The sequence below is a fragment of the Tursiops truncatus genome, chromosome 7 (genome assembly GCF_011762595.2).
Source record: "Tursiops truncatus isolate mTurTru1 chromosome 7, mTurTru1.mat.Y, whole genome shotgun sequence".
In the NCBI taxonomy this organism is placed as follows: Eukaryota; Metazoa; Chordata; class Mammalia; order Artiodactyla; family Delphinidae; genus Tursiops; species Tursiops truncatus.
In genome coordinates, this window is record NC_047040.1 from 69,327,394 (window position 1) to 69,354,821 (window position 27,428).

General features: G+C 35.5%; 1 protein-coding gene across 4 annotated transcripts in view; it reads left to right on the forward strand.

The window, feature by feature from the left end:
• Window positions 1-27,428, forward strand: part of FAP (fibroblast activation protein alpha) — a 72,134-nt gene that overhangs the window by 17,294 nt on the left and 27,412 nt on the right. For all 4 annotated transcript variants that reach the window (XM_019923268.3, XM_019923269.3, XM_073807643.1 and 1 more), the window contains 13 exons: window positions 891-985; window positions 1,909-1,983; window positions 3,517-3,569; window positions 6,875-6,947; window positions 7,653-7,773; window positions 8,672-8,826; window positions 10,850-10,953; window positions 12,740-12,875; window positions 16,493-16,537; window positions 22,793-22,897; window positions 22,996-23,066; window positions 25,427-25,480; window positions 27,119-27,243. In XM_019923268.3, the coding sequence (XP_019778827.2) occupies window positions 891-985; window positions 1,909-1,983; window positions 3,517-3,569; window positions 6,875-6,947; window positions 7,653-7,773; window positions 8,672-8,826; window positions 10,850-10,953; window positions 12,740-12,875; window positions 16,493-16,537; window positions 22,793-22,897; window positions 22,996-23,066; window positions 25,427-25,480; window positions 27,119-27,243 (1,212 nt within the window). The remainder of the gene's footprint in view (window positions 1-890; window positions 986-1,908; window positions 1,984-3,516; window positions 3,570-6,874; window positions 6,948-7,652; window positions 7,774-8,671; window positions 8,827-10,849; window positions 10,954-12,739; window positions 12,876-16,492; window positions 16,538-22,792; window positions 22,898-22,995; window positions 23,067-25,426; window positions 25,481-27,118; window positions 27,244-27,428) is intronic.

The window sequence follows — 27,428 nt, forward strand, 5'->3', positions numbered from 1 at the left end:
CAATTCTCTATGGTAACATAAGCCATCTTAGTTGAAATGGATAAAAACAGCAATTATTTAGATAAGTCAAGTGGCCAACAAAACATTTTTTCACAGAACTATTTAGACAGGGTTTGTACAATAGTAATGAGGCCAATACAGTAGTAGCTTTAGCAGAACAGTAAAATCTGAGAGTGCACTGTTAGAAAAAACTGATCATATGATAGAGCTTTTCAGAATGGGAAATAAGCACCTATTTAGAAGAGGTCATGAGAATTTTACCAAAAGAAAAATTCCATTGTTAACCTAGATAATCTGAGAAATGAACAAATCCTAACTTGAAGACAAATCCTTTAAGGTCCATAAAATTGATATTTACATATAGTTTTTCAAAATAGTATGTTGTCAAAAGAGTCTAATCAAACAAGCGGTAAGAGCAACTAAATTGTTTATATTATATATAATTTATATCTAAAGTGCCACTAAACACAATAGAATATTTTCATTTTCTCTTTAGAAAATAATAACCATATAAAATAGGTTTTTAACTAAGTCAAACACAGCCTAAATGGAATATATATTTTTTTATTGCAGAAGAAACATACAATTTTAAACTGGTTTATTCTCTTTGTAACACAGAAAAAGTCCAAATTTACTCCTAAGCACCCTGAACTGGTTAGAATAAGGCTCCTACTAGTAAATATGGCATTTTTGTGTAATGTGGGAAAAAAACCCTTTCCTCCCTTCCACCATCAACTTACTATCATATTTTAAATTTGACAAGGCAATATGTACCAGACAGAGAGGAAAAAGAAAGTCAGTATGTGAAATAAGAGAGGTTTCTCTTTGTTATAAATGTATTTCCTGTTAAGGGAGATCATTTCAAGTTTTGTTTTCCTTCTTGTTTAAAGGACAAGAATATCTTCATCAATCTACAGATAATAATATAGTATTTTATAATATTGAAACAGGAGAATCATATACTATTTTGAGTAATACCACCATGGTATGTATCCTCCATTATCTTCCTCCTCGAAAACCTCTGTCAGCTCTTCACTGACCAAAGAACAGAGTCCAAACAACTGAGCACCTGATCTGGACCCAACCTGCCTTCTCAGCTCCATCCCCCACCACAGTTATCCTCCCATTCTCTCTTCTAGTCACACTAGATTATTGCCCTTGCCCGCTCAAATCACCTAGCATTTTCCTTCCTCTGTGGAACAGGTATCCTACGAGATAAAATGTACAAACTCAGTTCTTGTAGTCAGGCAAACTGAGGTTCAAATCCTGGCTCTGTCATTTACTAGTTATGGAGCCTTGGGTAAGATTCCACATTATTCCATCCTCATCATGCCTCAGGTTCTCCCTCTGTAAAGTAGGAATAATAATACCTCTTTGGGTTAGTATAAGAATTAAATGAAGTATCATTTGAAAGTGCTTAGGATAGTACCTAATAAAGGCTCAGTGACTGGTCCTATGATACATAGGAACATGTTATTCTGTCCTCCTGGACTCTCAGACCTCCTACTTTCTCTACCTTCAAGAGCCTAGTAATCTTTTAGAGTCAAGCTCAGCTATTTCTCCTCTGTGCAACAAACCATCTTATCATTTGCATTCAATCACTTCCTGTTTAACACTTTTGCAATGTTATATCTCTTTTATAAAATTTTCTAAATTGTAATGTTATTTATTTAGAAGTTTACTATTATAAGCTTCTTGAAATCACAAAGTATATCCTATTTATCACATCCTCATCCCCTAATGTGTAGTAAATTTCTTTGTATACAGTAGGTACTACTTAAACTTTAAAAAAATTGCTTTGAATGTATATTTTGGAGTATATGGATGATATAATATTCTTTTAGAACTACAAATTTATATGGCTCTGTTACTTTTTCTGTATTCTAATCAACTTCTTCATAATTTCAGAAAAGTGTGAATGCTTCAAATTATGGTTTATCACCTGATCGGCAATTTGCATATCTAGAAAGTGATTATTCAAAGGTATTGACTATTTAATTTGGGTTTATCTGATTGTATCTCCTACTAGCTCACAGATTGGTTTATAAAAGTAAGAGGAAGCAAGAGTCTATCTTTATCTCTAAATATTCAAGAAATTGATGCAGTTCTAGCTGAGCCCCCAAAGCATAACAGAAACATATACAAATCATTCAGAATTTGGCATTCTTGTCTGGTTATCATCAAGTAGTAGAAACTACTTTCATCTTAAGGGAAAAACTTATTTTGGGGGCACTGATATTCATCAGAAAAAAGTTATTTGGTATCATGAATCATTAGTCAATTCTCACATATTTTAACCTTGTTGATATTTATTATTATTGAAAATGGAAAAATCAAGATATACCTTATTTAATTCACTTGCTTTTTAAGGAACCCCCATACTGTTCTCCATAGTGGCTGTTTCAATTTACATGCCCACCAACAGTGCAAAATGGTTCCCTTTTCTCCACAGTCAGTATATATATATAAATTAACCCTGGTAGACCAGGGGTTTAAATCTGTGTCTTCGAAAGCCTAGTGTAGGAGAATCCCACATAGCTGGACTATTAGGCCTTACTTAAGTTCCCCCTCCTGAATGAAGTTGTGGATGGAAGATAATCACCTTATTTTTTCTACTTATGCTGGTAAAAGGAAAGAAGAATTTACTATCAAATTCAACTTCTAATAGTTACTCTTAGATCAAGAACCTTTTGTTTTAACTGCCATTTTTCATATTCTACTTGAGATGCAAAACTCCCTTAATACACAGAATGAAAAGTCAAGCTTGCCCCTCCCGCATTGTTCAGACAGCTGATTATTTTCCAGTGGACCAGGTCTTGGTCACCTGCAATCTTCAGAAAGATATGTTTCAATCCACTGGAGCTTCCTTGCCAAAAGTTTGAAAGCCCTTTAGGAAACAAAATCCAGAATAATACTTGCTTTATTCACTAACCACAGCACAAATAAACTTAATGAGAACCGAGCAGTTTTTTTTTCTGGAGGAATTATATGCTATATATCTCTTATTTATTTTTTCAGTCTCTACTATTTTAAAAAACTATGCTCAAAGAAAAGCAAGCATTTTGCAACAAAACTATATGTTGAATAACTTCTCTTCACCCAATTTTAAAGGGTTATTATCATAATAATTACCCAGGTGCAGGGTAATCTTTATGGGACTTGGAAATTATAGTGGTTTTACTTCAATCAAGGTAAAGCATAAGGGGAACATTTTGTAGGGTAGAGTGTGTCAGAGAAATGCTTTTTATGTTAAGAAATGTCTTTGGATATGCTTTTTATGGAGTGAGGGTTGAATCACTGCTGAGATTAGTTCTGGAATTTGGATGAACAGCACAAAAGTCCACAGTAAAACTCTTTAAATGAGACTCATTTAGAATTGAAACATGTCTTTCCTAGTGCTTTGTGAAGATAGTCCTTTTATAATTCTGAACCTTGAATTGAGTGACCTATGATTATACGTTATTGCCCTGAGCTTTTTAAGAATCATGATTTGTCTTTGCCTCTTCTTCCTGACAGCTTTGGAGATACTCTTACACAGCAACGTATCACATCTACCACCTTACAAATGGGTAAAACTTCATGTCTTTTTATTAACACTACTTAAGTCTCATATAGAGACTTTTTCACTCCAGACTCTGATTTGAGATTAAGACTGCGTTCCCTTGTTTCTGGTCTTAATTTCTTACTTCTTTACAATATATGTATACCTATACAACTTAAGAAATTCAAAGAAATACTCCTTTGGAATATTCACCTCTTTTTATTTGACTAATATCTTACATTTTTATATACTCTATAGTTTTACTTTTCCTACTTTTGAACACCAAATTATAAATATATAATTTATAAAAGTACACATATTTATAAAAGTACCAAAAATGCATGGGAATGATACAAAATGTTGGGGAGAGGGGGCTCCTTCACTGGAAGGAAGCAGAAGGGAGGGAGATGCAGCATTAAATTTAAATTTAATTGATTTTAAACGAATTGTTTTTTAAAATGTAAAATGTTAATATCTTTTAAATTTAGATGTTAAATTGTCATCTATTATATTTTTTTTTATCTTTATGTTTAATTATTTGAAATATTTACAGCTTAAAAGAAAAAAAATTAAATGAATGAGTAGGTAGGCAAAGGACTGAGGGAGAGAATTCCTGGCAGAAAGAACAACATGTAAAGGCCCAAAAGGAAATGAAAGCACGGAGTGTTGGGGAAACTCAAAAGTAGGTCAGTTGAGTTGAAATTGGAGGAGGGCATGCTTACTAGTAGGAGGTGGTGTAAGTTTAGGAAGGAGTTGAGGCCAGAAATCATGGACCAAATAATAATGAGGAAACCATTAAGAATAGTTTAGATCTCATTCTGATGACAATAGGGAATCACTGAACAGTTTTAGATGGGAAATGACATGATCAGATTTGCACTTTAGAAAAATCTTTCTAAGTATGGACAATGAATTGGTTAAATTACTCATCTTAATGTGATATCCTATTTGCTGTTATATAAAAGTGAAAATAATTGTATGGCTTGAAGAGGCACTGAAAAATCTTATGGTCTATTTCCCCTTTTGTCTAGTAAGAACACAAAAATTTTTTTGAACTTTATGTTTCTACTTCTTTTAAATGTCCAGAAAAGAATAACTCTGATCTTCTTAAACTGTCAAATCAAGAAATAGGAACTGCAATGTAACGTAGACTCTAAATCCATCTAATGCACTCTGAGTCTTTTTCTCTGTACCACATTGTTACCAAATTCAAGAAGTGTTTATTGAGCACTTACTATGTGAAAAGCATATGTGGGGAGACACAAATGAGCTTGAGGCACCAACCCTATTCTCAAGAAACCTTTAGACTAGTGAAGTGGAAACCTTACTCTTTCAGTAGAATTTCCTTGTTTTTCTTTTAATCATTTTGAAATTCTCCACGTCCTACCTATGTTGAGGTTCACCAAATTAAACAGCACTCCAAAAGAAGATGACAATACTAATATTTCAATCATGGTTTGTATAAGCTTTATGGCCTAGAATCATTTGAAATATTTAGCTTTTGTGCAGTGAATTTAATCAAACCACTATTTTGTTTGTTTTTTTCTTGCACAACCATCTAATTTGCCAGATTGGTTTTTTGTCAGGTAAATATACCATAATTTAAGGAGTGAAGAATGACAAATTTGTTGAGCTTCAAGGCAAGACGGAATATCACTCATTCCAAGTCTTCTATGTGCCTCCAAAAGGTTTATAAAAAATCTACCATAGAGAAAATGAAGATAGTTCTGATTTCAAGCAAGGGAAGGATTACGGAGGAGATGACAGCCTTTGTAAAGCACGCTCCTCCACTTTCTCTCATACTGTAAAACACAGACAATGGCAGCTGTGGTGACCCGCTTGCCATGAAGAAACTATGCACTGAGATTTTCAGCTTGGTGCTGTCTGCATGCTTGCATAGATGATTCCATGGTATATGGAAACCTAAGGCAGTGTTACAATGTCAAAGGTAACATGGACACTGGTTTGAGAGAGAATTGTAAACGAGGGATGAATGTCTTCTCTTCTGGGACGTTCTTTTGCCTGTGCCCTCGTATGTTGATCTGTTCCAGACTTCCCAGGGGCCTGGTGCTCATAAACTGCCCTCCAGCAATCAGGATTCCCACTGCAGCACCAATAGTCTCCTTCCTCCGGGGACATCACTCTTTCTCCAGTCAAAGCTGATCTGTCTAGTGCCATGTTCCCTCATTGGTCGCTAGGCCTCGTACTTCATGACCTAATAAGTTAAATCAAGGTGACGTGTGCTGCACATCTTCACAGGTGTCCAAAATTTAAAAGAATGGGAAAAGTAGAAATATCAAGCATATGTTTAGGTCCAGGTTGGAGAGATTTTTTTTGGAGGGGGCAGACAAGGAGTCTTCCTTCAAGCTCTTCACATTATACTTTGGAGGCAGGTCTTGTTTTGCATCTCCACAAAAGCATTCTTGATGAAACTATTCATACAGTCTTCAAGAAGATAATAGTCAAAACTTAAGCATCCTACAACGCTTTAACACTTATAAAACTCTGAACACATTCTTGCTGAAGAACTGTAGAAACTCCACAGTGCAAGTCAGTCAATTGAATATTTGCAGGGCGACTCTAAGCATCAAAGTGAGATTTTTGGTCAATAATATATTTGAAATTTTCCCATGGGTGGAGTGGAGGACTTTCAAGCTTAAGGCATACTGCCCAGTATATGATCTGTTTTTTCAGTTTAGCTTGAGATCAGATGTTCCTTTCCTTTTCTGATTTCAAGTCAGATCCCTGGGGAGATTGTCAAATGGCATCTTATTTTCAAAAATTTGAAATGCATATGCATTCACAGAGATGGCGGTTGTGAATGAAAATGTGGAAGAGTACATATTAAACTTCAGCACAATTATAGAATTTCAGAGCTGGAAGGCTTCAGCAACCATCTCAGCCTGGTGTGTACACATTTTACAGTCCTGAGGGTTAAAAGGCTTGAGTTTAATGAGGGGTCTTCCAAGAGCTAGTGATATGATGTTTAAAAAGTCATATCATTTCTCTAACCTCAAGTTTATTTTCTATAAGATGAGGGGGGTTCCATTAGGTAATTTCTGGAGGTATTCCCACTTTCTCAGTCTATAACCCTTTAATCCACTCAGCTCAATATAAAAGGTCAGAAGTTAAACGACCTGTAAGTAACTAGTGAAGAATTCCAACTACTACCCCATGTCCTCTGTCCCATGTTGTCACATTTTTTCCATTAGGTTTGAAGAAGCAGAAACGATGATGCTTTATGTTTATTGTTTGTTTATTTTTTTCTTTTTATACCTGTTATTTGCATTGAACAGCAAAGTTTATTTATTTATTTTCTTTCTTTTCTTCTAGAGAGTTTATAAGAAGAAATGAGCTTCCTCGTCCAATTCAATATTTATGCTGGTCGCCTGTTGGGAGTAAATTAGTAAATGTTTAAATTATAGAAGTGTTTAATCATTCAAATAAAAGAGGAGCCATTTGATTTTGGCCTTTGTTAAATTTCCATGCCTGAAAGAAAAAAAAAATACATTTATGACTATTTTAAGTGGTTAAAAACGGGAAGAGTTTTGATAAATTGAAACCCATCTGAGAATTCCGTAAAATCTCAAGCTCATGGATAGACTTCTTTAAATATCGCAGTCAAAAACTTTATCCTTATACTCAGCCAGAATGCGTTGTGCCAGAAAGCTCAGGAAAAATATGGTTTTCACAAGTTTCCCAGACTAGCTTCAGACAACATGAAATTTTGTCCAAGCTCTTATTTAAGGACTCTAAATAAAGATTAGATCTGGCTAGCTATTAATATTCAGAGATTTATTTGACTTTCTGTCAATATACACAATTATTTATTTAGGTAATAAAGGCAATGAATATAATAGCAGACTTTATTCTCTATTTAATATATAGACTTTAAAATCATAATTTTTATGTTATGTTAAAAATCATAATGTTAGTATAAGTTGGTTGGGGTTTCTTGACCTATTGAAATGATATCTTAGTTGTGAGCCTTTTTGCATCTGGATTATCGCTCTTTTTAAAAGTATTAGGTGAACGATTAACACAAACATGCAGGCTTTATTGTATTTCTTATGAAATTTCTCCTTGTTAACTAACTTACCACCACTTCTAGGCATATGTCTATCAAAACAATATCTATCTGAAACAAAGACCAGAAGACCCACCTTTTCAAATAACATATAATGGAAAAGAAAATAAAATATTTAATGGAATCCCAGACTGGGTTTATGAAGGTACGTGTATTCTTTTTTTACTGCTGCCGTTAGGCTTTTAATTGAAAATAATCGCACACGTTTAGTAACGTTTAGATGAGTGGTATGTTACTGAGATGAATGGTGGCATTTCTGAAAGCTGTTATCAGGTTATGAACAGGACGTGCAAATTCTGAAAGAACAAAATCTTGTTATCTGACTTGCAGAATTTATTTTCATGAGCATTATAAAGTGGTAGCAATAATTTATATTCCAAGAAGTATATGGTCCTTAGATGCTGTATTAGTACATTTTCTCGGGTTTGTTTTTTTCTTGCAAAATAAACCTTTTTTCCAAAACTAGACAACTGTCTGTATTATTTTGCAGGAAAATATTCTCGGCTCTTGGTGCTCTCATGAATTTTGTCCTCTTTCTGGGTCATGTAGTATCTAGGAATTAACTGGACTTTAAAAGGTCTTCTAGTCCTTGCCTTTATTAAAAATGTATATAACTGAATTAACTGGTTTTTAAAAAATATTCCCAGGAGAGAAAGTCAACTTTCAAGTTAATGTCACTCTGTAGTATAAGTACAGTTCTCCTTGTTTTGGCTAATTTAGATGACTGTAAAAATCAGAAGCGGCCCCCAAAGGGAAAATTAATTATTGTTGAAATGTTTACTATTTATTTTAAAAATTACATTTCTGATTAATGTCAATTCCCCAGAAGACTGATTGATGTTTGATATGGGGTATTAAGTTAAACTATTCCTCTAAACCTAGATCATTTATCTTTTGATAACCAAAGCATGGCATATGTCATATCCACATTAAATATATTATTTCAGTTAATAAATGGCTATATACAATGTACTTTGAAGTATTTATGATGATTTTAACAGTACACTGTCATAGTAATTAATATGGTAGTATTTATTTTTCAGAGGAAATGCTTGCTACAAAATATGCTCTCTGGTGGTCTCCTAATGGAAAATTTTTGGCATATGCAGAATTTAATGATACAGAGATACCAGTTATTGCCTATTCCTATTATGGCGATGAACAATATCCTAGAACAATAAATATTCCATACCCAAAGGTATGTGGAATACTTTTAGCAGATGCTTCCATTTCCCTGGTGTCAAAATGAGCAACCAATACCATGAATAGAGGTGGGATCAACAAGTTTGGAGAGCTTCTTATCCTGGTGCATTGTAAGGCAAACATTGTACTGTGCTCTATTATTTATGTGGACATCTGTTGCTTTGGACATCTGGTTGGGCTGGATGAAGTAGTCTTTGCAAAAACCATTGCAGAGTCTTTGAAAAACATATGGTCTAGATCATGGAGGAAAAACAAGCTTAACTTAATTTTAATTTTTTTCATATTTCATGCTCCAAATTCGGGTAAAGTTCTGTTTTGCAATTCCCTCTTGAATTCTCATGTAAATTCAAAGTAGAATGGGAAATTAAAATGTTGAATGTGGTGCTCCTGTCAGGTCGAAGTAAGCCTGAGTTATGGTCTTTTCTGGACATACATGGTAGGTTAAGTTTATAAGCCTAGGCTCTTCTTTGAGGGAATTAGACATGGTGTAAGCCCTCAGTTTCTCGTATAAACATTCTAGAATCCTTAGCTTACATACTTCACATGCAGTCCCATGTCTCAAGACAGTCAACCTGTATGCAAAAGAAGAATGGCCAGGTCACGGTGGAGAAACGTCGTATCCTAATTTAATTTAGACAAGAAATCTGAAAGGGAATCAAATCATAAATTCTCCTCTTGCACAAGGAGTGGAAGTGATTTTAGGATTTAGCTCTTTGTTCTTAAGTCGTGATTGTTTTCCCTTGCCAAGGGGAACACTGTCATAGATGGAGCCAATGGGTCCCTATATGTGACAAAGACGGGATGGATATGCATACACACAAGTGGATTCCAAAGCAATTCAAAGTGACCATAGCGAGAGAAATAGAAATTCCAGATAGTCTAAAATTTATGTTAAAAGTCTTTTGAGAAAAGGCAATGGGTAGGAGATGAGTGTTTAGGTAAGAGACCCCTCAGGGTTGTATATAAAGTCTGAAAGCTAAGATGTTTGGAAGTGAGAGGTATGATACTTGGAACCCAAAAGATGTAAAAGGACTTGGATCTTTAGAAGGTGGTAGGGTGCAGAAAGAGATGAAGAAATCTAGAACTGAGGAGAAACTCACATGGACAGAGAAGTCAGGACCCAAATTCTCATGTTTCTTTGAAGGCTGAAGTTGCTGAAACATCTGACATTGAACTGAGAAGTGAGACAACTTGAAAGAAGCAGAAAGTCCCACCTAAACCTCAGAGTGAAACAGGAAGGTGTGAGGAGAGCCTGGACAATTTCTTAGATAAAGCCAAATAGCATGGAGCCATTTATGGCTCTATATCTAAATTTTGTGGATTTAAATTGTTTGACAATTATAAGATTCTCTTTTCTGTGGTAAAGTAACAGAACTCTAAGAAGATGTCTGGGCATGAACTATACTGTCATGTAAATCTAGGGCATATACTAACACGTAAAGCACAAAGCAAGAACAGCGTAAATCCCATGACACTTTATTTTGAGGTGGAATTTTCCTAATTTGGGAGTATTGATAGCAGTAATAATGTAACCAGCTAGTAGACTGTCTGATAATTGTCCTAGACCAAATTACAGGGTAAAAGAAAAAGGTATCTTTCACTATCTATTCTTTACCCTCTCTTCCCCAAATCAATCCCCCTCGGCACTCCCCTTGGCACGTGAAGAAATATTATTATGATTAATTATCCTAATAACAATTATAATGGGAAATATCTGTCTTAAAAGTCAGAAAAGAGAGTATCACTTACGGAACTGCATTTTTATAGCCCAAATATTTTTCCCTATGAATCAAGGCTCCCTCATTAATCACTTAGAATATGTGTTTTCACTCTGGTTGCACAAGATTTGTAATTGCACTGCTGTGAAATTCGTGGTCATGTTATAATTAGAATGTTTTCAACAATAATATACCTAACATAGTTAGCTTATAAAAATATGCCTAAATTCCTAAACTGTCTTTAAAAAGTTGGTGATAATTAGAATTTTATGAGCTTATATATCTCCATTTTCTTCACAGGCTGGAGCTAAGAATCCCATTGTTCGGATCTTTATTGTTGATGCCACTTACCCTGAGCATGTAGGTCCCAGAGAAGCGCCAGTTCCAGCAATGATAGCCTCAAGGTATAGTCATCTCTGTTGCTTCCCACTTTTCAAATTGAATTTTAACACTGAAATTTCTTCATCAAGGTTTACATTTCTTTTCTAATGAGTTTATGATGTATATGCTACAGCAAAAATAAATAAATAAATAAAATTAGCATGCCCAGCTAAATATATATCAAAATCGAAATTCACAAATAATTTTCTTAAATTGATTTGAAAATATTAGCCCTTTTCACACATGTAAAGATGACCATGGTGCTCAGTCTAAGTGCTACTTCTGGATGTGTGAGTGTAAGCTAGAGACAAACAGAGAGATAGTAAAATTCATATATATCCTCATCCTGGCTTCTTCCAAGTCTGACCTACTTTCTCCCAGGGTTTGTAGATCATGCTTATCACATGTGTATGGCAAACAGGAGAAGATACGCCAACTCTCTCCAAATATTAGCGTTTTTCACTAGGATGCAGTCTATTTGAAACGGTCTGGTTGTAGAATTATCTGTTTTGGAATTAACTGCAGGCAGACAGGGACAGAAGCATTCTCACTTCCCCAGCATGGTGCCCTATGTACATCTTGTCTGATTAGTCCTGGTCATTCAGGTTGAAGTGGGTAAAAGGGGAGGGGTCCGCAAGCCTTGCCTGGTGGCCCTCCTTACCCCTTCCCACACCCTATCCCACCGGGGCCAGTTGATTGATCACTAATAGGAAAAAAAACCTCATCAGAGACCTCTGCTGGGCTTTGCCAAGATGAATCCCCTCTCTGATAATCAAAAATGGCTTTTTTAAATTATCCATTATTCCCCACCCTAATCTAGTTGATGAAAACTTGACTGAATACATCTGGTTTTTTATGTGTCATTCTCCTTAGGAGGCAAGCAGAATGATAGGAAGAGCATCATGTATGGAGTCATGAGTCTTGTTTAAGCATCTGTAAAATACTAACAATACAATAGTAATAGCTAACATTTTTTGAGCACTCACTATGTAGTGAGCATAGTCTGTAAGCACTTTAAGCATTCTCAGTAGATCTTTACAGAAAGCTTTAAAACTGGTACTATTATTATTCCCATTTTATATAGAAGCAGAGCCTTGGGTATGTTAAGTAATTAGCCTAAGGTAGTATAACTAGTAGGAGATAAAGCCAGAATCTGAGCCAGAGACCCCTTCTAGCTCTGTGATTCCTTTTATATTAATGTCCAACATTCTGTGGTTCATTTATATTGCTGTTCTCTTAACTACAAGTTCACCCTCAGAGCCAAGTAACCATTGCTGCCTTTCATTGACATCCACTTTGTGCCAAGCATTGTTTGAGTTACTTTGCATACATCATCTCCATTTTATTAACCTGAATTTCAACCCCTGACCATGGTCACAGCTAAAACTCGGCTTCCAACACAAGCCTGCCTATCTTTTACCCACTTAGCTCTCTTTCAACTAGTTAAGAAGCGAAAATTTGAGTTTAGCTATGGGAAAATAGCCAGTTTAATGCTTTTTCTCCTCTAGATTGACCAGTAGCTTTGGCCTTCCGTCTTAAATTTTTTCCTGAGATATAAAAATCCCAACTGGGAGAAAACTCAAGTGTAAACTCATTCTATTAGATGAATGAACTCTCTTATAGATATTCTTTAAAAGTCAGCAGGTATATTTAAACTTTCTCTGCAGAGAAAGGAATGTTTTGCCTTCCTTATCTATGGAATAAATATTTCAGATAATAAAATACATCCTTTAGAAAGCACAAATTAAGAAATTATTTGAATGTGATCTTGGTTTATGGTTGTGACTGTCTGTTTTGATTTGTTTGCAGTGATTATTATTTCAGTTGGCTTACATGGGTTACTGATGAGCGAATATGTTTGCAGTGGCTGAAAAGAATCCAGAATATTTCAGTCTTATCTATATGTGATTTCAGGGAAGACTGGAAGACATGGAGCTGTCCAAAGGTAAGTTGTATTAAAACCATAGAGGTGTGTTTCTGAAGATGAAAGTACAAGAGTGGTGACTTATTTATAGCTAACATTTTATATTATAAAGCAGAATTACTGCACTCAACGCCCAATTTGCAAAAAAACCTCTCTATTCAAAGTTTCATTATTTTTATTAAATAAATAAGATACCTTTTGCTTTCTTGAAAGACTTTAGCATTGAAACTGAATAGAGAAAAAGACTAAATGAAACAATGTAATACTGGGAAAATCAGTAGGATGGAAATTTCCATTAGGATGGAAATCCATCCTTTTAAGATTATAAGATTGGCAGTCAAAAAAAGCAAAATAATGAAGATGAAAAGATAAGATGGGTCCATTAAGGAAATAGATGTGTTCTATTCAAAAGAATTAGCAAATGGTAACATGTTCTATTCAATGTCAAAACTGAAAAATAAAAACTCCAGAGTAAACAAATATTATCAAAGGAAAGCCAAATACTCCCATTTGAAAATCAAACGTAGATAACTAAGAATGACATGAAACAGATCAAATTATCTTGCTATCCTGTTATCTTAGAAGAGTGCTCAATACTGTGCTAATTTTAGGGAGAAAAAACTTAAAAACTAGGCACGGATTTATTGTTGAGTTTTAATTGTTTTTATTGCTCAAATCCAAACATAATCTGTTGAATTAATGAGTCAGAAAACTACTTCACCAATAGAAAAATCTTCAAAATAAGCCTGTTCATAAGTACTCATATTAGAGACTAAGAAACACAAAATGTTTTCTTTAAATAGGAAATTTTATGGGTACATTTCATGAGACATCTAATTATGAAGAAATGTTTCATTAAACCAAATATAGAATAAACCTATTTTATAAAGTAAGAAAAAAAGCACAAAGCAATCAAAGTAAAACACTAAATTCCATCTAGAAATTAGGACATTATGTTTTGCAAGAAAAAAGTCATATGAATCTGTTTGGAAGTATATCAGGACTATAATAGTCAACATTACTCAGGCTAAAAATATTTTTAAATCACTACTGTGTCTATAAGAAGCTTGACTAATTTTGATGGAATATGTTAGAGCTGATTTTTATCTTATTTATAGTTTGATATACAAAGCAGAAAGATTTTTTTGGCTTTAATGCAGTATCATAGGCAAAAATAAAAAAGAATAAACTTGATTGTTCTAGTTAATTAAAAGCCATCAGTCTGATTAGTCAGCTTTGGGTGAATATAACTTTAATGTTTTCATTGAAGCTAGATACTAGGAATTATTGCTTTAATTTTACTAGTTTAAAACTATAAGATTGGTCATTTAGATACAATTTTTAGCTCTTAAAACTAGGCATTTAAAACTGTGATTGCTTTGGAATTTGAAATTCTAATTTATCAAATCTGAGACAACTTAATCCAAACTGACAGAACATATAAGATGCTCATTCAATGAGATGTGGAATTCCCTGGAATATAAGCTTTAGTTTTATGGCCAAAATCAATGATTAAGTTTAGAATACCAGGTTTGAATAACCTTAGAATTTCAAAACAACCTCTGTTTCAAAATAGTCTGGTAAGTTCATGGAACATATTTTCAGATTTAAGAAAAACAGGGTTGAATTTTCCAGTAACCATACTCATGACTGGTGTGTGTGTGTGTGTGTGTGTGTGTGTGTGTGTGTGTGTGTGTGTGTGTGTGTGTGTTTTGTTTTGAAAACAAATAACATTTAAGGTTAAGTGACGGCTACACTTTATTCATGTTGGGAGTCATACCCAAAACAAAGAGGCAAAGGAAACTGACAATAATTGCTTAATATAACTATATTAATAAGATTTATTAAGAAATTTGTAGTTTGGGGGAGAGACATCATAGTATTCTTTCTTCTCTGAAAAGGGAATTAAAATTAATTTTATCTTAATAACTAGAAATAATGAATCAAAAAAGTTTTGCTTTATTAAGTCTTGTCTTAACTTGTTCTCTCTGAGACACTGGCCTATCCTTGTAAGAGAAAATCCAAACTGTGTTTTTAAAATTTATTATTCCCTTGCTTTTTTTGACAGTACTCTCTCGTGGTTCTCTTTCTACTTTACTGACTGTTCTTTTCCTTTCCAGCTCTTCCTCTTCTGACTTCTCTAGAAATCTTATTATTTTCCAAGTTAATGTATTTGCAAGATAGGCTAACTGCTATAACAATTACAACAACAAAACCCCTCCAAAATTTCAGTGGGTTAATACAATAGGAAGTTTTTGCACATTCATGTAACCATCTAATAGTGAGTCCAGGTAAGTGGGGAATGGTGAGGGTATGGGATGGGGTCCCCTGCTTAACAGAGGCATTCAGGAACACAGGTTGATAACATTTCTGCTATCTTCATCTAGTGGCTTCTAAGGATGGTCAAGGTTATTCAAACCTGGTCATCAACATTCACGGGGCGGGGGGGAGGGCGGGTGGAAAAAGAATGGAGGATCATGTGAGAGGGTCTTACAGATTAAGTGCAGAAACAGCACGGGTCACTTCCGCTCACATATCCCGGGTTAGAACTTATCACATGACCACATCCAACTGGAAGGGGGCCTGGAAAATGTAGCCTACCTGAAGTCCTAGCAAAAACAGGAAATGGTTACTAATTATCCTACAGTCTCTGTCACAACTCTATTATTCTCCTAGGTGATTTTTATCTAATACTAGAGGTTTTCAATTACCACTTGCCCTACAAGTTCATTCTGAGGATTTGAACTTTTATGTATCTCTGGCTACATCTTCTCTGCTCCACCCTCACTACCGCACGTAGATTTGGGTCTTCAGCATCCTTTTTCCAACATTGCAGTAGCCTTCTAATGGCTCTTTGTGCTTCCCTCTATCCTACCCACTTAATCCATTCTCTGTATCATGTTCCCAATTATATTTTTTAAATTGTGATTCTGAAGTCTTTCAAAGGACTTACCTACAGGAGAAATCCAAATTTCCTAGGGTGGAATAAAATTTTCTCTACAATCTTGCTGATCCCTATACATTTTCTCATCTTCTCTTTCCCACAGTCACCCTCCATTCAGCCATACTGAGCCACCTGTGGTTTTCTAAGCTGGCCTTGTCTCTATGCTTTTCATTCTATCTAGAATGTTTATCCTCTAATTGTCTAGAAAAGTCTATTCATTTTTTTAGGCTTATTAAATATTTGTTCAATAAATGATTGTACTATGCTAAAATATATACCAAAATAAGATTCAGTGCAAATTTTAAGATTTCTAGCTGCTTCATAAGATTGAGAAAAGAAAAAATTTAACCTAAACTCCTCTGTGAAATGCCTTTTTACCTACATGACACCAAGGGTTTGGCTTGTGCTAGGCCTCCATAGATATTGTCATAATTCCAGTCACTGCCTTATGGAAAATTTAACCAGAATTATGAATGGTTTGCAATAAGATACAGCCCTTAGATCATCCTTGTGTACGCAGTGGTGGTGTTGTATTAGATTTTGAATATAGTCATCTTAAACTCGAGTGTGAAGTTAGTTGACTAGCAATAATATACTCCGACCAGGCAGCTTAACTTGTTCAAATGTCCAGATTATATTTAGGGAAAACTGTCCTCCTAATACTATGCTTTATTTGATCTTTTTTTTCTTTTAGACCCAGGAACATATAGAAGAAAGCAGAACTGGATGGGCTGGTGGAGTATGATTGCTATCTTTTCCTTATCTTTTAATGAAATTCTCAGCTATCAAAGGACTATTTGAAATGTATCCAAACTGGCACTACTTGCTTTTATAGAAAAATATCAAGGTAAAAAACACAAAGGTAGTGATCCCTTCAGTAATTTTGTGCCAGACAATTTTTTTTTTTTTTTTTTTTTTTTTTTTTTTTTTTGCGGTACGCGGGCCTCTCACTGCTATGGCCTCTCCCATTGCGGAGCACAGGCTCCGGACGTGCAGGCTCAGCGGCCATGGCTCACGGGTCCAGCCGCTCCGCGGCACGTGGGATCTTCCCGGACCGGGGCACGAACCCGTGTCCCTTGCATCGGCAGGCGGACTCTCAACCACTGCGCCACCAGGGAAGCCCCAGACAATTTTTAATGTGTATATATTTAGAATTCTATTAAGAATAAATCATATACCTCATGTTCCAAACTTAACTTTTTCAATCAACTCTCTGATATCCATAATTAATATTACCTCTTTAAAAATACAATAAAGATCAGTTTTCAAAAGAGAATACAATCCCCGAATTGCTTAAAATAATCTGAATAATTATTAGCCATTTGAATCCAAGGAAAATAATTACATTGGGTATCCTTGGTTTAGAGACAACCTACTGCTTATTAAATTTTATATAAATTAAAATGATTAGATGTATTTCATATATATGCATATTCATTCTAGTTTTTAAGTAAAGTGGTATCAAATAGGGAAGTGTGTGTTTTGTTATGGTTTGTGATCACATATATCTGGATTTTTTTGGAATAGTTTTATTCAGTGATTTATAAGGATTTTTTGTGTAAAAATAAATCATGTTTTAGGAAAATATCAATTGTATCTTATATCCTATATGGAGAATACAAAATAGGACAGATAATACGTGAATGCTGTGTGGATGGTCCATTTACCACACACATGTGGTTGATTTCAGCTAGCATTTGGGTGGGAAAAAAAGGCTGCTTCTTCTGAAATTTGGACACATGCAAAGAAAAAAGAAATTCTTAAGAACTAGTTTAACACATTAACCCAAGACAAGGGACGATAAAGAATTCAGAAATCAATTCTAAGATGATGTCTTGTAAAACTTTAAATTAAGATGGGATGTGAAGTGAAGTAAAAATCTTCAGATATTCAAAATTCTTTTCTGTATACTTTCCTGGATTCAGCAATTTTAGCTTACATATATTTACTTTCTGTCTTCAGTTAAAGATACTTCCGTTTTATTCATTAACTAGAGAATAGTTATTACTTTATTAATTGTATAAGTAAATGTACATTGCATTCTAAAATAACAAGGTAACGAGGATAAGTGTGTAATTCAGAAAAAAAGGAAAATCCTATTTTATTTTATTTTTAATATTTATTTATTTATTTGGCTGCACTGGGACTTAACTGTGGCACACGGGATCTTTTTCACTGCAGTAGGTGGGCTCTTAGTTGCAGCATGCAACCTGGGCCCCCTGCATTGAGAGCACAGAGTCTTAACCACTGGACCACCATGGAAGTCCTGAAAATCCTATTTTAATTCACTCTTCAACGCTGTACTAAATAACACAGGAAAAATGAGAAGTAGTCAGTGAAAGAACAGGATTTTATAATTTTTTTGGATTCTTGGTCAATCAGAAGCTCACCTTCCAGAAAGATAATTACTAGATCAGCATTTGAAAACTTGAGGAAAGGGAAAAAATTAATTTATGAGTTTACTGCCATTATAGAGATTTCCTGTAAAGAATGAGGGAAGAAAGAACACTTGAATATGCCCTTTAGCTGTGTTCTCCACGAAGATAGTATAACTAGAGTTTCTATAAAGTAACATGAATGATGTGATTTTACAAATAGATAACGATACCAACAACCTTATCAAAGACATGATCTAAGAATCCATACACATTTATTCTGAAAATAGTGCCACCATTCAAAACACACTGAACTATTTTAGAATGCATCTTTGGAAATCTCCTATGTATAAGCATCTTGAGGAAAACAATCGTATCTTATCAATTTTTATAGTTTGTATAGCACCAGCCTTGCAATCTCAGCAAACAGTAGCTGGATGAATGGATGAATGAATGAATGAATTGCCTTCTAAAGCTTTAGAATATTGTTTTAAATACCCTCAGTGGAAGCACATATGTGTCCTTTGAGGGAAGATGATGTCTCTACATTAAATCAAAAGCCATGCCAACATAAATCTAGTGAATAAGTGAAACGTGTATCTGTAACATATGATTTTGCACTAGATCATTTTAATATCTGTAGCTTTAGAATTCTATTGGGAAAATTATTTTTCTTGTGTACTAATCTCAATCTCTTCAAATGTATCCAATAGTCAGTAAACTTTCTGAATATCAGAAGAGGAATTGTCAAAATTTTTTTGAAATGATAGCTTTCAAGAGTAAGTTCACACTTCCCCAAGGCAACTGCTTTCAAGAGGTCAGTCATTAGATTTTATAAGTTCTGACACATCTTTTGAATTCATGACTTTATTTAGTTATAACTCATGTGTGGTAATATGCTGCATAGCTTCCTTTGACCTATAATCAAACCAGTGGCTTAATAAAAGTGCCCAGAAATAACCTAGAAATGTTTGTCTTTCAGACATTTGTTCAAATAATATTTATGAGGGTTTTGGATAAAGTGTACAGGCTAGTCATATTAATATAAATTTAAAGAGCAATTTTAGAGGAGTTGTTCCTTTAGTATTTATCAAAGAGATTTAAATTGAAAAAGACCTTTGGAGATCACCTATGAATTAGAAATGTGAGATTAAATGACTTGCTAAAAGTAGTTAACATGTTAGTTTCAGGCACAGAACTAGCAAGTAGTTTCTTAAGAATTTTACTTGTCACTTTCCTTTCCTCCTGCATGAGATATTGTGTCTTAATTTGGGGGAAGTACCATAACTTCTTCTTTGGTATTTGATTAGAAAAATAACAGCAACAAATTCACTTTGAATACGTATATATTTTTTACCCTGTGGAGAACAGGCAAAAAGGAAGATTTAATCAAAGAATCTAATATTTAATTACTAAAATGTGAAGAAGAAACACTGAAAACATAATGCTTAGATTGCAAAGCCACATTTAAATTATTTTAAAGTAATTAAGCAACACACCACACTTCCTTTAGGCGGTTGGCAAAATCCTTTGGCTCAGAAAAACGGATGTTCTACTTGATGCTTGAAAGTCTGTGCTTTTAACTGCATGTGGACTCAGTTTAGGCACAAGCCTTAGAAAAGTAGTTCCTCAGGCTATTTACCAACTGTGGCAAGAAATTAACTGGTGGTAAATAACCTTACCTTCCAAGAAAAATATTTTAAGTGGCTTTGCACGTAAAGGTGAGGAATTTACCAGCACATCTAAGCATGATAAAGGGACCTGTGAAGAGGACTTGTTAAAACTGAGGCCCACCTAGTGACATGAGCTTATCTAGGGCTCAGGCGTGACCTGCCTTGAGAGGGACTTAACTCAGGATGCATTATGGACCTCACTCTGGCAAAGTGAAGGCGGAAATATTTCACACTCTCTTTACCTCACCCAAGTTACCTGCTCATCTAAAGCAGCTGTCTTGGATGTCTGCAATAAAAGGGGAGAAGATAACAGTCTTTGCCTAGCAAAATATTCTTCCTGTTTGCCCAATTCTAATATCTTAAAACATAACACTCTGCCCTCTTATTTTTTAATTTCAATGAAAATGAAGTTTTCAGTTTTAATCTAGAACTAAATCTTTTTTTTAGAGTTCCCTAACTAACTGCAGATGTAAAGAGAGTATTTTTTCTTACTAGGACACCTTATAATATTTTGTGACCCCAGTTCCATTGTAGTGGTTAAGACAATGGGGAGCCAGTTTTTGTCTTTCATCTTGCGGGGGGGGGGGCAGAGGGAGACACTGTAAAGTGGTTACTAGTAAGTAATCATTTGGCTAAGAGGGTAAAGCCTCATTCTAAGATGAAAGAGTGATTTGTCAGAACTATGCTAGTGAAATTCCATCGGCAAAACTGCAAATCAGAATTTCCTATTCCAGGACCTCTTGGCTCTCAATCTCACTGAGTCTCAATACACAAAACCCTACCAGGGCTGGTCTTATTATTAATGAAACTAATAAAGGAATCACGTAAGGAGACAGCAGTTTCTCATTATTCCATTTTACATTTTGTTAAAAACATCAATTCTATGCCAAATACATAAGACTTAGGACACTATATTAGTTCTCTAGAGTTGCTGTAACAAATTACCACCAATTTGGCTTAAAACAACAAAAATTCATCATTCTGGAGGCTAGAAGTCCAAAGTCAAGGGGTTAGCAGGGCCATACTTTGCAGTCTCCAGGGAAGAATCCTTCCTCACTTCTTTCAGCTTCTGGTGGCCCCTGGCAATCCTTGGACTTCCTTGGCTAGAGCTCCACCAGCTCCAATCCCTGCTTCCATCTTCATATGGCCTTCTTCCCTGGGTCTCTTTGAGTCCACATCTCTTCTTATGAGGACACCAGCCATTGGATATAGGGCCCAGTCTAATCCACTATGATTGCATCTCAGTTCTTACCTTGATTACATCTGCGAAGACCCTATTTTCAGATAGGGGCATTGTCTTAGGCCATTTGAGCTGCTATAACAACATACCATAGACTGAGTGGCTTACAAACAACAGAAAATTATTTCTCACATTTCTGGAGCCTGGAAGTCTGAGATGAGTATGCCAGCATGGTCAGGTTCTGGTGAGAGCTCTCTTCTGGGTTGCAAACCATCAACTTCTTGTTGTATCCTCAATGGCGGAGAGCAGAGCGGAGAGAGCCCTCTCTCTGGTGACTCTTGTAAGCGTACTAATCCCATTCGTGAGGGCTCTACCTTATGACTTCATCTAATCCTAATTACCTCCCAAGGGCCCCACCTCCTAATACCAAATACCATCCTTTTGGGGGGTTGGGTTTCAACACATGAATTTTGGGGGCACACATTCAGTCCACAACAGTTATCTTCTGAGGTTGGGTTGAAAAGAATTTAGGGGAACACTATTTAGACCCCATCAACACCACGTCAAATAAGTTGCATTTTAATATCATGAAATTCTAATCATGACTTTTATCAAAAAGCATCAAGTATCAAATCACAGGTAGGACCATCATTAAAGAGGCCTACAGCTACTTCCTTTGCTTTCTTTTTGCTCAGAAGTGGGTCCCAGCAAGATGGTATCAGCAAAATAGGTATTTGTAGCTAAAAGATACCAGTAGTCTTTTTTGGTTGTTGTTGCTTGGGCAGTTTTAAAGAATCTGAAAGTCTTGGTTTGCTGTCATGTGGAAGCACTCCAGCTAAGAGAGCTGGTTTGGGATAACTTGTAGGAATATCTACTCTGCTCTGCTCTGCATGATGTGGAATAGCTCTTTCCTCATGGGACACTTTCATCACATTACCATCCTTCCCCAACCCAATGACCGGGAAAAAAAAGGAAACCAGCAGATGTAAAATGAGTCTCTTTTTTTAAGGGAGAAATTACTAGCTAAAATTTGGTGTGAGGACATTTGCAGGACTTTGGTTATCTGTACCTTTCAGGATGCTGAGGCGTGGCTTGCTCTGTTCAGGTCACACTAGACCTGTGGCAGGGACTCCTTAGGTCATCCGAAATTCCCAGCAGGTGGAGAGCATGGGCCCTGGGAAGAGGTCAGAGATGAGCAATGAGGTCTGCTCTGCTCCCTGAGTTCAAGGAGTAATCCTCCTCTTGGCTTGCCGTGCGTTACATTTTTCTCTCAAGTCCAGAAGTCTCTTCTTGCCATTAAAAACTGTGGCTAGCAGGTCATGATATTTTAATCTTTAAAATGTCTTTATTGTAGCATTAGCATTAGGTGCTTGGCATCAGACAAATCAAGAGTTAAAAGAGCTTCAGAAGAGTCACTTTGGCCAAAAGCCACATTTTGAGGATTGACTTGGTTAAACATCAACATTCATTTGTGATTCGTTTAACTCAATTTCAAATCACATAATCTCAGAACATAGAAATTCAATCAAACTAAACAATATAAACCCACGGGTACGTAGTAGCAATTAAATAGTAGTTGGAATATGTAAGTGCTTGTTAGAAGCACCAGAAAATCTGTCCATCTGAAAGAATGGAATTTCAGGTGTGAGTGACGGAAGGAGGGGAAGAAAGGCATTCTGGTCCCGATAATTATAACTACACATGGCTTTAAAAGAATCTATAGCTTGGTTTGTCTTCTGAACATAACCTCTGTTCATTTCTTTCAGTTCTTTGTTTCAACACCAGTTTTCAGCTATGATGCCATTTCATACTACAAAATATTTAGCGACAAGAATGGCTACAAACATATTCACTATATCAAAGACACTGTGGTATGTTCCTTCCAAGATTTATCTCCTCAAAGATCATTCACTTGAGGTTGCTCAAATAACGCTCAGCTTCACACAACATAATGTTTGTCTTTTTATAGGAAAATGCTATTCAAATTACAAGTGGCAAGTGGGAGGCCATAAATATATTCAGAGTAACACAGGATTCACTGTAAGTATTGCATGAAGCTTGATGCACCATTCAGGTTTTAATTGGCACTGATGGACATACAAAGGATACAGCACCACTTCTTTCAGTTAAGAGCATTTTTGTTACTTATTCTATAGTTTAGTTCAGACAGCTGTGGTTTCTTTAAGATTGCATATTCTTTAATAACTAGTCAACATGATTTCCTTTTGGAAAGAAGATTTAGTAGGTGGTTATTTCTCTTCTGGCACTTGGTATATAATTACATTAAAAGTATAAAAATTTTAAAATAGTAACTGGTTCTAAAGATAGATTTCCCCCCTAGCACTTGAAGCAATAAGCAAGATTCAGAAGTCCATGATGACAGCCCCTTGATATAGAAATGTTACTGTAGTGATTCACTGTTATATAAGTTTAAGATTATTATCTATAACAGCTATTATTTATTGAGCGATTGTTGTGTACAACGTACTGTAAAGTAGAAATGATGATCCCAGTTTTACAGACGAGAAAACTGATACTTGGAAATTTAATTAACTTGGCCAAGGCTACATAGTGGCAGAACTAGGATTTAAACCTAAAACACATTAAATCTAAGGTTCTTATTATTAACCTCAACATGGGGCTTCTTCCTTCCAGGTCTTTCCTTTTCAGTCCATCCTGCGTACTGTAAATAAATCTTCTTAAAATAAGCATTTACGAGCAAACATCTCTAATCAAGAATGTGCAGTTCCTTCCCCTTATTTTTAATAAAGTCCAAATCCAGGGCACTCTCTTGTAACCTGCCTGCCATTAGCTGGAGTTCTAAGAGCAAAAGAGAAGGATCATTAGTCCAACCTCACTGGATAAAAACTCTTTAGAAACTTATTGCTAATCCATGGAATTCTTTGAACTGTCGGCAAAGGAGTTTGGACATTACATGGAGCAGCCATTAAAACCGCGCGTGTAAGAGGAGTGACAAGATAGAAACAAATGGGACAGTTCAGAAATAATATGTTTAGGAGATAAGGGAAAACTGAAAGCAGGAAGACCCAGGTATGGGCATAATCTAGGCCTGAGGTGACAGAGGACTGAACTAGAAAAGTAGCCATGAAACCTGGACTCCAAGGGAAAACTATGCCTCCTCTTTTTTGCATCTTTGGAACTTGGCATATAGTGCCTGGCACACTACTGTCAAATGAATGAAAGGAAGAGTAGACAGACAGTGAAGAGAGAGGCTGAACAGCACTGGTGGGTCAATGGTTGTGAGGGAAAAGGAAAAGGAAAAAAGAGAAAGTAGACTCTGTTCTAAGTGTTAGAGATAAAGACAACTGTGAAAACTTTGACATGGCAAGAAAACTGCAGGAGGCTGTTTGGAAAAGCTACTGAATAGTTTATTCACAGGTAGTTTGAGGTGATGTGGGAAAGGCAAGTATAAGTGATGTTTGGAGTCCTGTGAAGTCAGTAAAGGCATTTAGAAGGATGCTGGTTTAAAAGGTAAAATTAATACTAGGAGTAGGGTGTATTCTGTTGCTTTTTCCTTTTACTGGGGATAACAAGGTTTTTATTTCAGTGAGGATATACAAGTACCTGGGTTAATAAAAAGTTCTGAGAATTAAAAATTAGTAACCAAACCTAAGTTATTCCAAACTTTTAACACTCTAATAATAGAGCTCGTTCTAAAAATAAAAATTAAAAATTAAAAGTCAGTTACTTTGTGATATTCAGATGAACTCACAGAGGAGGAAAAATTATGCCACTAAATTGGATTTCCCACTTCGTGGCTATAGTAAAACAGGTTAAAACCGGGACCCAGATACTTAAGTAACAAGTGTGTTCTCTTGTGACTTGTTCTGCTCCTGGCTAAATTCACTTGGCCCTTTGTGTGGTATCCCTGGGTGGACGAGTTTCCTGATTTATAGAAAAGTTATCTACTGTCAGTGCTTCTGTAAACTAAGTTCTAAAGATGTTTGGAATCATAGACAAAATTAAATAGTGTAGCATAAAAAATCAGTAGGCTGTTAATTATGGAAATGAAAGGGGTGATATTGATCAAACATCCTAGTTTATTTTGTGTGACTCATAACTAATGCCTCAGAGTATAATATAGATATAAGAAAAAAGAGTACTCAACATAATTTTTCTCCTATAATTTATAAACATATTTATAAGAATATTTTATGTAGCTATAAATATATTTATATATGAATTATAATTTATAAAGTCAGAGTAAGAACACAAAATTCAGAGGTATGAACAGCAGGGATTTGTGTACATAAGTGCCAATTAATTGTTTCATAAATGAACATTGGACTATATTGTTTACTGTATTAGTACTAGTATTAACAATTCTATCACCATTTAGTCATCAATACTTATTTACTAACTTCTGAATATATTTTCAGGTTTTATTCTAGCAATGAATTTGAAGGCTACCCTGGAAGACGAAATATCTATAGGTAATTTATATCAATTTATTCTAGTATTTTTATATATTGAAATTTAAATAAAAATCTGTCAGAGTTCTCAGAATGTATAGAATATTTTTAAAAGGCTGAAATGTAATAAAATTAATTTGTGAATTAAAATAAAATATTAAGACTGTTGTACACCACATCAGTATAAAAATATACACCCCCCAACATATTAGCTGACTCAAAATGTTTGTTTTCAAAAAGAAAAATCAAGAAATTTTAATGCTGATATAAACATGGTACTAAACATTTCAACTAAATTTAGAGGTAATTGAGGAAATTCATTTTCCTACTGTGTACCAGGCATTGTATTTATTCCTATAATGTGTGCTTTCTTTTAATGTGACTTGCTTTGTCATAAACCTATTATGATTGGAAAGAATTCACCTCTGTTCCTAAATTAGTGTTTAAGTTAGTCCACTGGCCCCCATGGTGGCTGGAATGGTGCCCTTTAAAGCCCCTTCTGGATGTGGAAACAAAAACAATAGCTACCATGGGCTGGTGGTCTGCTATAGGCACATTTTTATCTGCTTTACATGTGTAATTTCATTTAATACCCACAACAACTCTATGAGGTTGGTGGTATTGTTGGAGCCAAAATTTATACTTGGGCATGCTGACCTTAACTCCTTACGTTAACTGCCTACCTAATGTTTTCCAAGGTCACACCAAAATATGAACATGAATACTACTAACTGTAGCTGAGAAAATAAGAAATTTTTCCCTCTGCTGCATTCCTCTGTTCCCTCCTGGATCATGGCTTCTCATCTGTTGAGAAGACTCCCTCTCTGATGATAGCAATAGCTCTGGCCACCTTCTAACATGCCCAAGGCAAGGTCAGGGGCAGCAGCAGAAGGAACACTGCAGTGGCCACAGGTAACCTTACTAGCCACAGCAGGACTCCAACTGTGCTTCCATCCTGGCATAATTCCACCTGGTCATCCCCAAATGAGACTCTGAGCGTTTGGGGTAAAGTCTGGGAGGCTGTTTGTTAAAGCCAGTCACCCAGAGAGTGGGCCCAAGCTTGGTAGGTACAGGTTGGCTTGTGTAGGAATGTGTGGAGGGAACATTTCCAGGAAGAGCTTCCATGAGCCCAAATTTCCTGCCAAATAAAATGAAAGCCACAGGAGCTACTTAGAACCGTGTTTCTTATTTGCAATTGGCTTATTACTAATTTCCCCTTCTAGATATATGATAAGGACAGGGACCCCTGTTTTGGGTGATACTGTCAGATCTTCATTGTATCATTTGCCGTGGGAACACAGGAAGAAAGATGGGACGTGGAAGAACTATGCATTCTCAACCACTTTGTAAAGTGTAAGAAAGTGATGGTTAGGAGAAGTGACTACTTGGCTCCCATTCGAGGTGTTAGATATTTCTCACACCGCAGGAAAACCACAGAGGGCTTCTCTCTCAAAGTCTGTGCCTATTCAGGCAAAGATGGACTGAAAATCAGACAAATCAAGATCCTGTGATTCCCCCTTTACTTTAAACGATATTGGCAACAGAAAAATAGAGTGAGTTTGATGTCAATATGTAAATTAGTCATTTTACATGGAGTAGTACATTTTGATAAATACAATCTCAAAATTTCAGCTTAGTTTTATTTTCATTTTCCTCTAGAATTAGCATTGGAAGCTATCCTCCAAGCAAGAAGTGCATTACTTGCCATCTAAGGAGAAAAAGGTGCCAATATTACACAGCAAGTTTCAGCGACTATGCCAAGTACTATGCACTCGTCTGCTACGGTAGGTAACGGACCTAACGCATTCTCTACCCTCCTCTGCCACTTTCTTTGTCCTCGTCATCACTATCTGATCAATCCTTAGCTACAGGTTACTGAGCACCTGTTATATGTGAGGAACTGATCTGGGTTATCTTATCTAATGCTTATGGGGAAAAATATAAGGAGGATAGGAAGGGATTATTATCT